The sequence below is a fragment of the Notolepis coatsorum genome, assembly GCF_963971535.1.
Source record: "Notolepis coatsorum genome assembly, chromosome: 16".
NCBI classification, from domain to species: Eukaryota; Metazoa; Chordata; class Actinopteri; order Aulopiformes; family Paralepididae; genus Notolepis; species Notolepis coatsorum.
Genome location: NC_140180.1, coordinates 83,840,451 through 83,855,887, shown reverse-complemented (window position 1 = coordinate 83,855,887; position 15,437 = coordinate 83,840,451). Strand labels below are relative to the sequence as shown.

Sequence of the window (15,437 nt, the reverse complement as noted above, 5' to 3'; positions counted from 1 at the left end):
GACTCTAGGATATCCACAGAACCCTTTTCATTCAGATCATTCAGATATGTTGAGGTGAAAGGTCACAGGACCCCTTTGAAAATGACATGTCTTCCCTTGCAAAGATTTTGCCTATTTTGCAGCATTGTTTAGCCCCCTTCCTGACAATATATATCCAGGAGGCTAAAGGAGCCATGAAGGATTGACGTACTGTGGAACGAGCGCTTGATACAAGTGTTGCACTTTATAAGTAAGAGTAAAACAGTCCATTGCTGCAGCTTCCCATTCACATAATAATACAGTATAGTCTATTACATATAGGGACAGTCTTCTGTTCAGATAAGAGTGCAACGCTGGTTGGGCTCGTTGGCTGTACTAGAGCCGTCAGTCTTGGTGGTCTTGGAGGAGAGCTGGGAGCTGTGCTGCGCGCCCCTGCGGCAGATGCGCTCGCGGTAGTTCTGGGCGAAGATGAGCAACATCAGTGGGTTGATGCAGCTGTGGGAGTAGCTGAGGCAGATGCTCACGTTGTAGGCGTAGACGAACGCGCTGGTGGGCGTGTTGTTGCTCAGGTTGATCACCTGGATGATGTGGTACGGCGACCAGCAGACCAGGAAGAGGACGATGACCATCACCACCGTCTTGGTGGCCCGCTTGGCCCAGGGCGACTGCTTGCGCTTGACACGGCGGATGGAGCTGAAGACGTGGTAGAGGGTGAGGGAGTAAAAGGTGATGATGAAGATGAGGGGCAGGATGAAGCCCAGGATGGACTGGTAGAGGGTGTACCAGTACATGTCCTCGGGCCCGTCCAGGAATATCATGCAGATCTCCATCTGGTGCTTGCGCAGCACCTTGGCGTACATCATGACGGGCACGGTCAGCAGGAAGCTTCCCACCCACACCAGGATGTTGATGACCACGGTCCATTGGATGGTTCTCCTCTCTGACGTGGGGTGGACGATGGCGATGTACCTGGGAGGGGGGCAGTGGGAATTCATAAGCACTTATTAGAGACGGGCGGCAGAGGTGAACAGGATTAACAGGGATAACAGCTTAGGTAAACCCTGGCTGAGGATCTGTTGTAGATAATCCTCCCTCCCTGGCAAGCTGTGCGAGTCACATAAGGGAAGGAGAATAATGAATAATGAAATGATCCAAATGATTACACCACAAGTACAGTACTATACATGCCAATAAAATAATAGATAGAAAGTACAAAATGTGATGCAGCAGTGTGGAGGTATACATACACACACACACACACACACACACACACACACACACACACACACACACACACACACACACACACACACACACACACACACACACACACACACACACACACACACACACACACACACACACACACACACACACACACACACACACACACACGTGAACAAGGGTGCATAGATTTGTTCTCCAGAGATACACTATGAGACAGAAGGAGCATGGTGTCTGCACAAGGTATGTGTGCAACCGGTGGAGACAATTAGATTAGGAAGATGAAAGAGACAGGATTGTAGCTGATTGTAGTTGATAGCTGATGTGTGAGGAGATGAATACCTGCTGTTCCATTCTGTCTGTGAGAAGAAAGTACCCAATTTTAGATTCCCGTGCAGATACAGACAGACATTCACAAGCAGTGGTCTTACAACATGGTCTATTCTGTAGAGACCACATGCACTTCCACGTTACATGGAGCTCATGGGAGAGAGAGCGGGGGGAGAAAATGAATGAATGTGGATGAGAGCCTTGACATTAAGTGGTTGTAGCTACGGCTGTGGGGGTGCTGGAGACATGATCCAATATACTTTTACACGCCTGAGTCTCCTGAACACAGAGAGACCAAATCCCAAGTCGATCTGCACTGTCTCTGCCGAGCTATAGTAACTTTTCCGCACCTACTCCCGAACTCCGCAATGCGCAGATTGGATCATGTCTCCAGCACCCCCACAGCAGTAGCTACAACCACTTAATGTCAAGGCTCTCATCCACATTCATTCATTTTCTCCCCTCGCTCTCTCTCCCATGATTTCAGAATACCGGAAGTGTTGCAGTGGTCTATCCTGGGGGCAAGAATGACTTGACCTTTACACATGACCTTGACCTTAAATCCAAAACAATAATATCCCCACTGGAATCCCTAACCCCATAATTCCCTATAAAATGGTACAGTAAGATGGTCTATGTACAGTAAGATGGTATATGTACATGTAAGGTATATGTACAGTAAGATGGTCTATGTACATGTGATATCTATGTACAGTAAGATGGTCTATGTACAGTAAGATGCTCTATGTGCATGTGAGGTATATGTGTGGCGGGTGGCATTAATGAGAAAGGAGGAGGGGCCTCAATGAGCCAGGTTCCGTTATAGGGGGCTACCTGCGGGAGGAACATTAGTTGGAATTGTTTGTGGCGGCCGGTGCAGTGAGGTAGGTGCACACCTCACTCCGGGATGCAGGAACGAACATTAGTTTCAAGTTTCAAGTTTCTGTAATAGTTGTCATACAGAAGTACAGAATACTTTTATACAAAATGCTTCTTACTGTTACGCTCGAGAGACTGTGCAAGACAAGATAAGTATGAAATAAAATAACATAGTATAGCATGTAAATTAGAAGTAAAAAAAAAATGAGGTCACAGTGTTCAGTTTAGACATATGTACAATGTTCGATGCAGAATAGACGTAACTGAGTTACCATATAATATACAATACTGTGCAGTGTACTAATATACAATACTATATAGTGCAAGGCATAAATGGGATGAGGTGCAATTTAGGTACAATTTACAGTAGGTGTACGAGTTGTAGTGCAAATGCTTTATCAATAAATATAAAGTGTGTTTGTGTGATCTAAAGTGTGGAGAGTGGGTGCTGCAGTGTGTTGTTTGTTTAAGTGAGTGTGTGCGTGTGGGTGTGTGTGCTGTGTGCATTTGATGGTTGTTGCATAGTGTTTATTGTTCGTTTAGCAGCCTGATGGCCTGGGGATAGAAGCTTCTTCTGAGTCTTTCTGTGCTCGCCTTAAGACTCCGGTATCGCTTGCCTGACCGCAGCAGTTCAAAGAGGCAGTTGTTCGGGTGGCTCGAGTCCTTAATAATTCTCTTAGCCTTCCCCTTGCACCGCTTGTTGTAAATGTTCTGGAGGGTGGGAAGCCCCCCTCCAATTGTGCGTTCGGCTGAACGTGTCACTCTTTGTAGTCTGCTACGGTCTTGTGCAGTGCTATTCCCAAACCAGGAGGTGATGTTGCCAGTCAGGATGCTCTCTATTGTACATGAGTAGAAGTTCCTAAGGATCTTCTGACTGACTTGGAACTTCCTTAGGCGCCTGAGGAAGTAGAGGCGTTGTCGTGCCTTCTTCACAACACTATCAATGTGTGTGGTCCATGTCAAATCCTCGGATATGTGGGCTCCGAGGTACTTGAAACTGTTCACTCTCTCAACCGGTGCCCCGTCGATGCTGAGGGGGCTGTAGTCCTTGACCCCCGACCTCCTGAAGTCCACAATCATCCCTTTTGTTTTGCTGACGTTCAGGGAGAGGCAGTTCTCCTGACACCACTGTGACAGGTTCTCTACCTCTTCCAGGTACACACTACGGTAGGCATTGGTAGTATTATGGTTTAGGAATAGCGGGTTTTAACACTTTGTATGCCACTCACGGCTAATCTCGGGTTTACGATTGTGACGTTGAAAGCCACTCACGGCTTTTCTCTGGATTTTTATTTTATTTTTTTATTAGCGATCTGAAATCATATTGCATCACACGAGCCTACCCTCGCCTACCCAGGGACCGCCGCTCAGATGTGAAAAAAGCGCCCCTATCGTCTCCCAGATGGTAAATCACCCTTTTGGAATGGACTCAATGAAAATGGATGGGGGAAAAAAATATTCCAGTCCACATTTTCCAGTCCACTGATGCAGCCGGAGTTACCAGAGTTCATTCTGGAGCCTCTGAGCCCCGCGGATCATGAGTTCTACTGTATACACGTTAGATCTATACACTTTTTCGATAATGGTGATCAGAAATTGGAATATACCATTTGGATACCATCTGATGTCAGGTAAGGAATCTATGTTATCAGTGTTAGGATAATCAGACTCGTTTTCACAGAGATATAAGCTTTTTTGTAATATGTGCTCTATCTGTTTTCACTGTAAAAGCCATGAGGAAATGAAAGCAGCTATTATCAGCGCGCGGCTCGAACGTGCGTGCGTGCACATATACTATCGATCATCTAGCGTTTATTTGAAAACGATTCATAAATAGGCCGACAAATATCAACGTTCTGGAATATTCCAGTAAAAGGCGATTATCACAGAATGGGCTGTTTTTCACCTGAAAACGGGTGCTTTTCAAAATGCTATCAAACGGAAGTGAAGCGATAAAAAAACAATCTGCCATGACAACATTGACTGGAAAATGATTCTTTCATAAGCGACGGGCAGATTAGACACATAATTTAAAACATAGATTAGGCGATATTAACGTTAACATTGGCCGTGGACCGTGGCATCAAGGGGGTAAAAAGGAAAACCCGGCGTGGCATACAAAGTGTTAATAGGTGCTGTGCAATATGTGTGACATGGAGTGTTTGTTCCAGATCACTTGCCTTGTTCCCAGCGGGATTGAAGGTAGTCGGTAGGATAATAGGACCACCGACGGACCAGGTATTTTAATGTAGCACTTTGTTTTAGCATGTAATGTTGTCTAATAATTATGTGTGTTATTGTTTTAATAATAAAGTGTTTTAATACTGTTGTGTTTGTTTCCCGGCAGAGCACCAGTGGTCCAGCTGCTCTTGTCGTGAAACACGTTTTTAGTTATTGTTTGGTAGTTATAATTATGTCTAATCCGCCCGGGCCAGTGGGCCGGTAGACGGGCAAAAATAATTGGGTCTTTCCCTTGGGGCGGATTAGTTTTCTTTATCTACGTTTGTTTGTTTATTGGTGTGTCCGTTTCCCCCCCCCCACCATAACACCAACCCATGTACCAGGTACCTCTCTCAGACGTGAATACGGGCAGGCCTAGTGTGCCATTATTATATGGATGCCGTGGTTATGCACACATGTGCCAATGTTTGATAAAGTTGAATCACTGAGTGGTATGATATCCGTTTACTTCATTGTGAGAAGTTTGATATCTCTTTTTATACAGTTCTTGAAGTGGTATTTATTGATGTGTGATAAAGTTTCCTTCATTGTGTGAAGTGCTATTTATTGACATTTGATATCGTATGAAGTGCTATTTATTGACATTTGATATCGTATGAAGTGCTATTTATTGACATTTGATATCGTTCTCCTTCATTGTGTGAAGTATCACCAGGTTGCCGTGAATCAAACCCTGCCCGGTCAAGGCAGATTGGGGTTCCTGACATGAGGTTGAAGTGGGCTTATTTTGATTTGATTTGATATTTTTTATTTTCGTGTCTTACATACAGATGTATGCCCAGCCCATATGGGCTTACAAGACACATAACAATAAGTATATAATAATATACTTTACCAATTACTTAACAAATGTCATAGACCAAGATGGCCATAAAAAAAATACAAGAAAATACAATAAAACGTAATATAACACAAGCTGTACTCAATGTAAATAAACAGAAAAACAAGGTGAATTCAAATACAATTATATAGGATACAGTGTGTTTTGTCTCAGGTGCCATGCCTTCTCCAAAAATCCTGCAAAACCAAAGATGTCCTCCACAAAAAAACAACTCAACATACAGCTCTCAGACTGCCAAAACAAATCTGGGTTTACAATTTGAATTTTTTCAAATAAAGCTCTCCTCAAAGTGGTGTACAAAGGGCAATAATAGGGCTTATAGTATTTTTGTCCACCCCTTTTTATGTAATAAATACTATTGTTAAATTAACCTACACTCTTGTATCTTTCTTAAAGCTAGGAACTTAGCGGGTGTAACATATGTACAGTAAGATGGTCTATGTAAGGTCTATGTACAGTAAGGTGGTATATGTGCATGTGAGGTCTATGTACAGTAAGATGGTCTATGTGCATGTGAGGTACAGTGTATGTACAGTAGGATGGTTGGTGTACATGTAAGGTATATGTACAGTAAGATGGTCTATGTACATGTAAGGTATATGTACAGTAAGATGGTCTATGTATATGTAAGGTCTATGTACAGGAAGGTGGTCTATGTGCATGTGAGGTCTATGTACAGTAAGATGCTCTTTGTACATGTAAGGTATATGCAGTGCTGTCTGGGAGAAATGCGAGGCCCTGTGCGAGATTTAAACGCAAGGCCCCCCCCCTAAAGGTAAAAAAATAAAATGTAATATAATATATATATATATATTTTTAATTATTATTATTATTATTTTTTGCATAGTCAACATATTCTTAAATAATAGCGCTGCCAGAGGCTGGGCATACAGTCAACGTATTCTTAAATAATAGCGCTGCCGGAGGCTGGGCATATGATACAGTCAACATATTCTTAAATAATAGCGCTGCCCGAGGCTTAGTGGCAATGCACCTGTACAGTCGTACACCTGGCAGTAACAGGGAAAATGCATAAAACACCCCTGGAACCTGATAAACAAGCTTAAAGCCAGGTAAATGTTTCAAGCACGACATGCAGATTTGCAGTTTTGCCTTATTTGAATCGAACTCTATAAGCTTAGTACACACGTCACAAACTGCACGAGCACAGTGTGAAATGTTCCCAGAGAGCAACTTGTAAAGCTGGAGTGATCATGTTGAGCAGTAATATCCAGGCAGCAGAACAGTGCATTAGCACTCGATAACGTAGCTAAAGCTAACTAGCTAGCTAGGTTAGCTAACACTAGTTAGCTGTCCCTGCCTTTAGCTAAGCTACTAGCCGACATGTTTAGCCTGACTGAACGTTCTAACACGCAACAACTTTCATCTTCAGTCCATCTGCCGAATGTCCTCTTCATCTTGGCATAACCTAATCACTATACTTGGTATTGATAAGTTTACGGCATGCAGCGTTATTTCTTCTGCTCCAATGCTGCACATTTGGTTTTCAAAAGTAGGATGCTCTTGGCCAAGACATCCACTCGCTCCCGTGGATAGCGCCGAATAGACCCTGTACCTGTACCCCCTCCCCTCGTGGATAATACCAGTCTTCTTCACTTCTCTCTACAGACTACCAGACCGACGCCAACCAGTGTTAGTCTAGTGTTAGTCCGCCCACGATGCTTTGCACAAAAGTAAACAGGTCATTGAATAAAACCAATAGTATATCTGCAGAGCCGCAGAGCTCGGAACACTATTCTACAAACGTGTCTAATGTGAAATATATAAGCATGTAAGCAAAACTAGATTTTAGGTCTGTGATGGAAAGTGATTGTTAACATTCGTTTTATTTTTATAAAAAAATATACAAAAAATAAATTGCGAGGCCCCCCTTCTCGCGAGGCCCTGTGCGACCGCACTGCTCGCACGCCCCTAGCGAAGGCCCTGGGTATATGTACAGTAAGATGGTCTATGTAATGTCGGTACAGTAAGGTGGTCTATGTATATGTAAGGTAGGGTGACCATATTTTGATTTTCAAAAAAGAGGACATGCTGGCCCCATCCTCGAGATACTTTGCACAATCGAAGTGGGCATGGCCACCTTCATTTCACTATATGTCTTGTGTATGTATGTAATGAATAAACCTCTTGAATCTTGAATCTCTACTCAAAGTTTACTCAAAGATGCCTTATTGTTTTTTTATTTTCTATTTTCAGACATGAAACAACACAACTCACAACACAATAATAACAATAATACATAAAAGACATCCAAGAACATAAACTAACACAACACTGATTAGACAATAAGGTATAATAAAAGTATAATAAAATAAAATAAAACCGTCTTAACATGCACCCAGAAAAGTGGAAATTTTTTTTACTTTTTTTTTTTTGCAAAGCTTATCTTTATACTTTATGCTTATAGCTAGGGAGGTGTAGTGGTTACGTCATTGTTGTTTCCGGCTGGTCCACCTCGCTTGAAATTGCACTGTAAATGTTCCAATGGACACATTTGTAAATCGTCTAATTTAAAACAAATAAAGCATGAACATTGGCATGGTGTACCTTTCTGTGTGTATTCATCCACAATCTATAGCTCAACATGAAACAATTAGCAATTAATCGTAAACTAATTACGTTGAATTTTATTTCAACCAAAAAAGCTTAAACAATAATGTTAGTGATAGAAGGGAACACATTTTGTGCAAAAATGGAAAGCTTGCCAATGTTCATGAGGCAGAATTATTACAATAGCCGATAATACATTTTCCCAATGATAAATCCCTAAACGGGTGGACCGTGCGGGCGGTCCAAAGTGACGTCAGACTACACCTCCCTATAGCACATGCATAAGCCTGGTCTCTTTTGAAAGATAACATTCTGAAGTTACTAATGCAAAAAAGGAAAATCACTTTTAGTGCTAATGAAATAGAGTAGCATATATGTCTGAACTTGAGTTGAACTTGAACTTGTGTACTCACATTTTTCTGTAGTGGTTGCAATATCCCAAATTTAACCACATAACATGCGCCCAGAAAAGTGCAATTTTTTTTTTACTTGAACTTGAGGACTGCATACTTTTATTGCAAAGCTTATCTTTATACTTTATGCTTAGCACACGCATTCGGGATGGGTACCTTTCACATTTGAACCGATACCGGTACCTGTGAATCGATACCGGTACCCAACGGTACCTTTTTTCGGTACTTTAGTCTCCAGAAATTTAATTTACTTACCTCAGTCGTAAAAAAATAATCCAAACTTCAAATAACTACAATTTCGACAGTTTTCGGCTTGTCATTGCTCCGACTGCTTTGTTGTTGAATCAAGTCAAATCCTAGGTAAGCATATATTGTGCGTGTGAACGTTGACATGAAAAGAAAAAAGTTAAAAGTAAAAAAAAAAAAAAAAAATAATAATAATAAAAACAATTTTTTTTTTTTTTTCCCGGTTTCTCACTTGATTCGATACTCGGTAGTACCGACGTGTTTCGGTTCGGTGCCTCAAAAGTACAGAATTCGGTACCCATCCCTAACACGCATAAGCCTGGTCTCTTTTGAAAGATAACATTCTGACGTTTCTTACACAAGAAGAAGAAAAAGAAAAATCACTTTTAGTGCTAATGAGTAACATATGGCTGAACTTGAGTTGAACTTGAACTTGTGTACTCACGTTTTTGTGTAGTAGTTGCAATATTCCAAAATAATATATATTATATATATATATATATATTTGTATAAGCTGGAAAACACAGCAAATCCATAGCCTGAAGTCTTATGTAGTACAGGTCCATATTTTATAAAAATCCATTCAGAAATTAGTCTTCTAGGAGACATCCGGGTAAACCGTGTGCCAAGAAAAAAGCTTTCCATCTCTCCATTTCCTAATCCAAGTAAATTCATTCGGAATTTGTATCACTTGATCCTGTCTTCGTTTGTAAATGTTCACCTACAGTAGATCCCTGATTTGCACACCCCAACATGGGATATCACTGGAAAGCTATACACTCATTGTTGACTACAAATTACAACGCTGACCAATCATTTTCGCAATCGGCGGATGATTGACTTCTGGAGCCTCGGGAGTCCGGGGTGATAAACTGGCGTAAAAAGACGCTCGCCTGACATAGGCATGTAACTCGAGAACCGATGAACGGATTTTGTCAAGTGAGATGGCATTCGAACGGCAACAAATAGTGCTTTAATTCGGTAATTTATATGTTTGGCGAGAAATGCAGCCCGAGCCTTCAGACGCTCGCAAAATGCTGTGAAACTGAAACTGAAAAACCCTGACATTTTCATGAATTTATAAACCCCCCCCGGACGCCCCGGACAGGGCGTGAAAAGAGGACATGTCCGGGCAAAAGAGGACGTTTGGTCACCCTATGTAAGGTCTATGTACAGTAATATGTCTATGTGCATGTAGATTAGGGCTGGGCGATATGGCCTAAATATGATATCACGATATTTTCTGACCTTTCGGCGATACACGATACACATCACAATGTTTTTCTTTTTTTCCCCAAACAATTCATTATGAGGCTTACCAAGACAGTATTTGAGTTTGCAAGCTAACATTAAAGACAAAATACCCATGCATTTAGCATTTTTATATTATATATTAGATTTAGATTATTGGATTATTAGATTATATATTGCATATATTTAGCAATGAGATATTATATGATTTAGATATGAAATATGATGAATTGAAAATGGGGACCCTGATGTAAACAAGATGAAAGTATTTCTCTGGTCTGCATCCCGTTAACAATTGTATGTATTGAGCTGTACTCTACCCATTCTGCAATCTGTTAATAAAGTTTTCAATCAATCAATCAATCAATCAATCAATCAATCAATCAATCAATCAATCAATCAATCAATCAATAAATAGCATTTTAGCATTTTTATGAAACTACTGTTACTGTATATTTGTATGTCTCTAAATGTGTTGATGAATTGAAAATGGAGGACCCTTGTGGAAAAAAGCCGAAAGTCTTTTTCTGGTCTTCATCCTCCAGTCCACTGTTGTTGTATTGAGCTGTACTGTACCCATTCTGCAATCTGTTAATAAAGTTTTCATTCATTCATTCATTCAGACGGCAACAGAATCATTTTGATTGACAGTCGATTCTGCCAATTACGTCACACCGCTTGCACCCTCCCTGCTGTTCTTAGCACCAATCGGCAAGCGCTTATTCGTTTTTAACTTCGGTAAGTCCGCCATTGATCTACACGGACAGAAAACCACAACAAACCTACCGTGGCTAATAACGTTAGCTCCCTGCGGCCCACGAGTAGGCTACCAGCGCTCCGCAGGAGTACTAAACGAGGCATAATGATTTTACTGCAACGAATGTTATAATAAAAGCTTTTATATACATTTGTCTGATTGAAAACTTTATTAACAGATTGCAGAATGGGTACAATTCAGTACGTGCTCTCTGAGCAAAGGAAGGAACTGAGCTATGAATGACCAACCAAAACAATGCTAGCTATGGTCGGGTAAATATGCTGATGTTATTGAACGTGTAACTATAACGTTAATGCCACAAAACAAATGCCTTTGTTAATCATAAGTAACTTTGATGCAGTAGCGTGGGGGCGGGGTTGTGCAGGTTTGAACGTGTGGACCAGATTGACGCGACACAATCCTCTAACCAGAACGCAAGGGCAAAATATCACGATATCCACGATACGTTTAAAAAGTGTATCGTTAATGAACTGTACCCGATATTTATATAATATCGTCATATCGCCCAGCCCTAATGTAGATACATGTATGACCTGCAATAATATTACACAAGTAGGCCTACTATGACCTGCAACACTATCACATACGTACTATGACCAGCAACACTATCACATAAGTACTATCACATAAGTTCTCTGTTCGTCTTTGTCTTTGCTGGTGATGTTTATTGTGGTCCAGTTATTGAGGACAAACCTCAATAGCCATACAGGTCGTATATCTGAATCTAAATGGAAATGTAAAGATGGCATGATGCTATGACCAGTTGTTAGCTTGATGCTATGACCAGCTGTTAGCTTGATGCTATGACCAGCTGTTACCTTGATGTTATGACCAGCTGTTAGTTTGATGCTATGACCAGCTGTTAGCTTTATGCTATGACCAGCTGTTAGCTTGATGCTATGACCAGCTGTTACCTTGATGTTATGACCAGCTGTTAGTTTGATGCTATGACCAGCTGTTAGCTTTATGCTATGACCAGCTGTTAGCTTGATGCTATGACCAGTTGTTAGCTTGATGCTATGACCAGCTGTTAGCTTGATGTTATGACCAGCTGTTAGCTTGATGTTATGACCAGCTGTTAGCCTGCTCCTGACTGATCTGTACACAGTATCTCCGCTGAGGCTCTGCAATCGATTCAGGACAAGAAACTGTGAGCTTTTATGTCCACGTCACACGTCACAGTGAGTCTGTTCTTTATGTGGTTCAGCCACAGAGGTCTTGTTTAGGAACGGTCTGGGACAGATTATCTTCATCTCTTAGGGAGACAAACTCGTCTCAGAAAGACCATCTTAGGTCAGTCTCCATGGGGTCAAGTTTTAAACAAATAGTTCAGGTTTTTACTAGAAATGTATGAATGGCTGTTTTGTTTTTATTTCAATTACTGTGACGTCATGGATCTAATCAGATTTTTTTCCAGTAAAAAATGGCTGTTAATTAAGTTAAACTATCACAGAGCGTATGGTCATGGGAAAAAGCAACATGTTGAGTTTGTGCAAATTTTTGTGTGAGTGTGTGGACATTTCTGTGTGAGTGAGTGCACATTTCTTCACAAACAGGGGCAGGATAAATAGACCAATGCAAGCAGATCTCCTTGCAGTATTTCTATTACACTATTACAAACTATTACACTGACACACTATTGCACTATTACACACTATTACACTAGCATGCTAGTACACTATTACACTAGCACACTAGTACACACTGACACTATATTAAACTATTGTACACACAATTACACTACCACCTTTCCCCACCTACCACCCACGTTGAGGCTCTAATAATTACTTCCATCACCTCTTGCTTTGAAGCTTTGAGTTTCCCTGCCTTTCCTTGGCTGAACATTTCTTTAACAAACTTAAATGGATCCCAATAAAAGGATGTCATGACTCGCTCCTTCTTTGTTCTCTTCCTCCTAAGTTGTTCTGCCTTCCTGAGTACTGCTAATCAATTTCTTAGTTCTCCCTGCAAAACATGAATTCCTTCTTTCTCATCCACTGATGCCTTTCTCCTAGGGATGGGAATCGAGAATCGGAATCGATTGGGAACCGGTTCCTAATTGCCTCCTCAAATGCCTCTCCGACAACCTTGGCATCACCGGTACAGCTCTGTCTTGGTTTCATTCATATCTCACAAATAGATCTCAGTTTGTCAGCGTCAGCGGCTCATCCTCCCCCCCGGCCCCAGTCAACCACAGTGTCCCCCAAGGCTCCGTGCTGGGTCCCCTACTATTCACCATTTACATGCTCCCCCTCGGTCAGATTATACGTCACTACGGACTCAATTTTCATTGTTATGCTGATTATACTCAGCTCTATATCAGCACCTCACCATCCTCCCAGCTCCCCCCACAGTATGTAGTCAACTGCCTCCATGCCATAAAAACCTGGATGTCAACCAAATTATGAAACTGAAGAGCAAAAAGACAGAGCTCATGGTTGTGGCCCCCAGGGCACTGCTCGGGAAGGTTGGAGATCTCCTCCTCCACGTTGACGGCTGTTCCATCTCCCCGTCTCTCGAAGTCCGTAACCTGGGCGTCACCCTTGACTCCACACTTTCATTTCACTCCCACATAAAATCCGTCACCAATTCTGCCTTCTACCACCTCAAAATCATCTCCTGTCTCCGACCCTCACTCTCAGACTCTGTGGCTGAGACCCTGATCCACTCATTCATCACCTCCCGGTTGGACTACTGTAACGGAGTCCTGTTCGGGGTACCCAGCAAAGCCCTGGACAGGCTCCACTCCAGTATGTTCAGAACTCAGCTGCCAGGGTTCTCACTCACACCAAGCCCTGGCAGCACATCACCCCCACCCTCATCCACCTCCACTGGCTCCCAGTCAAGTTCTGCATCACCTTCAAACTCCTGCTCCTCACCTACAAGTCCCTCCATGCCCTCGCCCCCCGATACCTGTCTGATCTCCTCCACCAGCACACTCCATCCCGGAACCTACGATCCTCTGATCTAGGTCTCCTCTCCATCCCTCGCACCAGGTTACAGACTTTTGGGGACAGAGCCTTCAGCATGGCGTCCCCTACCCTCTGGAACTCTCTCCCCCCCGAAATCCGCAACGCCCCAACCCTGGACACCTTCAAATCTGCTCTAAAAACACACCTCTTCACCAAGGCTTTTCCCCATCAGTTAGTTTAGATTAGATTAGGTCCATTATCCATTATCCCTTAACTTCCCTCATCCCCTTTTTCCCCCCCTATTCCCCTAGCCCTATTTTTTGTCCTGATTGTGAAGCGACCTTGGGTTCTATGAAAGGTGCTATATAAATTTGATCTATTATTATTATTATTATTATTTATTAATTGTCCGATTCCTGGAATTGCATGCCTCCGTGACTATCGATTCCTCTTATCGATGCCATGTTTTACGACAGTTGCGCATTTAAAAACAATAACGTTAGCGCCACGCATGCAGCCATAGCAGACTATTTGATTCCTTGAGTAGGAAAACCTAAAGGGCTCAATATTGTGACCGTCTTGTGTGTGCAGTGAAAACTGAAAGTGCTTTGCATCCTAGTCATTCATTTACATGGTAAAGTAACGTTAGCCGCTAGCTAGCTAAATAGCCATGCTCATTGCAGAGAGAGACAGAGAGAGAACACTGAGGTAGGTTATTGCTAACAAATTTTCTTTTGCAATAACGACCTGTTGAATGCAACTACAGTTCAATAGATTAAATTAGTTCTCAAATACATTATTTAATTTTATATATTTATAAGTGTATAGTTAATACATTTTTACAGTTTTTGTATTTTTCTGACATGGGGGCTCAACAATAAATGATAAATGACAATCAGAAATGTCAAGTTGCATGTTGTTATTCTAACCAGCTTAGTTCTGTTGCATTTCCAATTTATGTATTTAAATCATAAATGTAGCAGGAATCGATAAGAGAATCGATAATAAATCGGAGCGATAAGCAGAATCGATAATGGAATTGTATCGATAAAATCTTATCAATTCCCATCCCTACTTTCTCCACTGCTTTCTTAGCTGCCTCCTCTCCTTCATGAATTTCTCTATTTCTTTCTGCCTTCTGGATGACCATATTCATAAATAACGTCTTCCATCTTCTCTAATGTATTTACCACTGTTCCTTTAAGCCCATCAGAAGAAGCCCTAGTTTGCCCTAGGCCATTAAACTCTTTTACTCCATTTAACGCCATTCAGCTTTTTGCCTACAGCTCTTCTCTCTGACCGGCAGGCTGGCCTCAGTACCATCTAAATCCCCTCCTACATCTCCTCCTCAGTGACAGGGTTACTGATATCCTGCAAACTGTTGTTTTCTACCTGTTGCTGGACTTCAACTGACTGACTTGACTGACTTCTGAAGAAGTACTGATCCATGGGGACAAACCCGCACTCCCTCTACCAAGCACTTCTTCCTTCCCTGGTGTTACTTATTCTGAGGTATTTTCCTGTTGTTACGTTCTGCCACAAGAACAGATCTGGAGCTGCTTTCCCTCTACTGCTCCACCCCTGCCCTCCACTGATGCATTCATCTTACTATAGTGCTGCTCTCTATGGTTCTAGATCTGATCCAACTCATAGTCTCATCTGTTCCATGGTCTGTAAACGTGTAATCTGCCTGTGAGTCATCTTTTGCCCCTGCTCTCACAGACTCTTTCTCACAGTATTTTTCATTATTTGTCATAGCATTTTTGGGGTGC

The 15,437-nt window shown here is 41.9% G+C and overlaps 1 protein-coding gene across 1 annotated transcript in view; it reads right to left on the bottom strand.

The window, feature by feature from the left end:
- Positions 1–256: 256 nt before the first annotated feature.
- Positions 257–15,437, bottom strand: part of mchr2b (melanin concentrating hormone receptor 2b) — a 55,623-nt gene continuing 40,442 nt past the window's right edge. Inside the window, exon 2 of the mRNA XM_084331237.1 lies at positions 257–948. Coding sequence (XP_084187363.1) covers positions 315–948 — 634 coding nt within the window. The 3' untranslated portion in view covers positions 257–314. The remainder of the gene's footprint in view (positions 949–15,437) is intronic.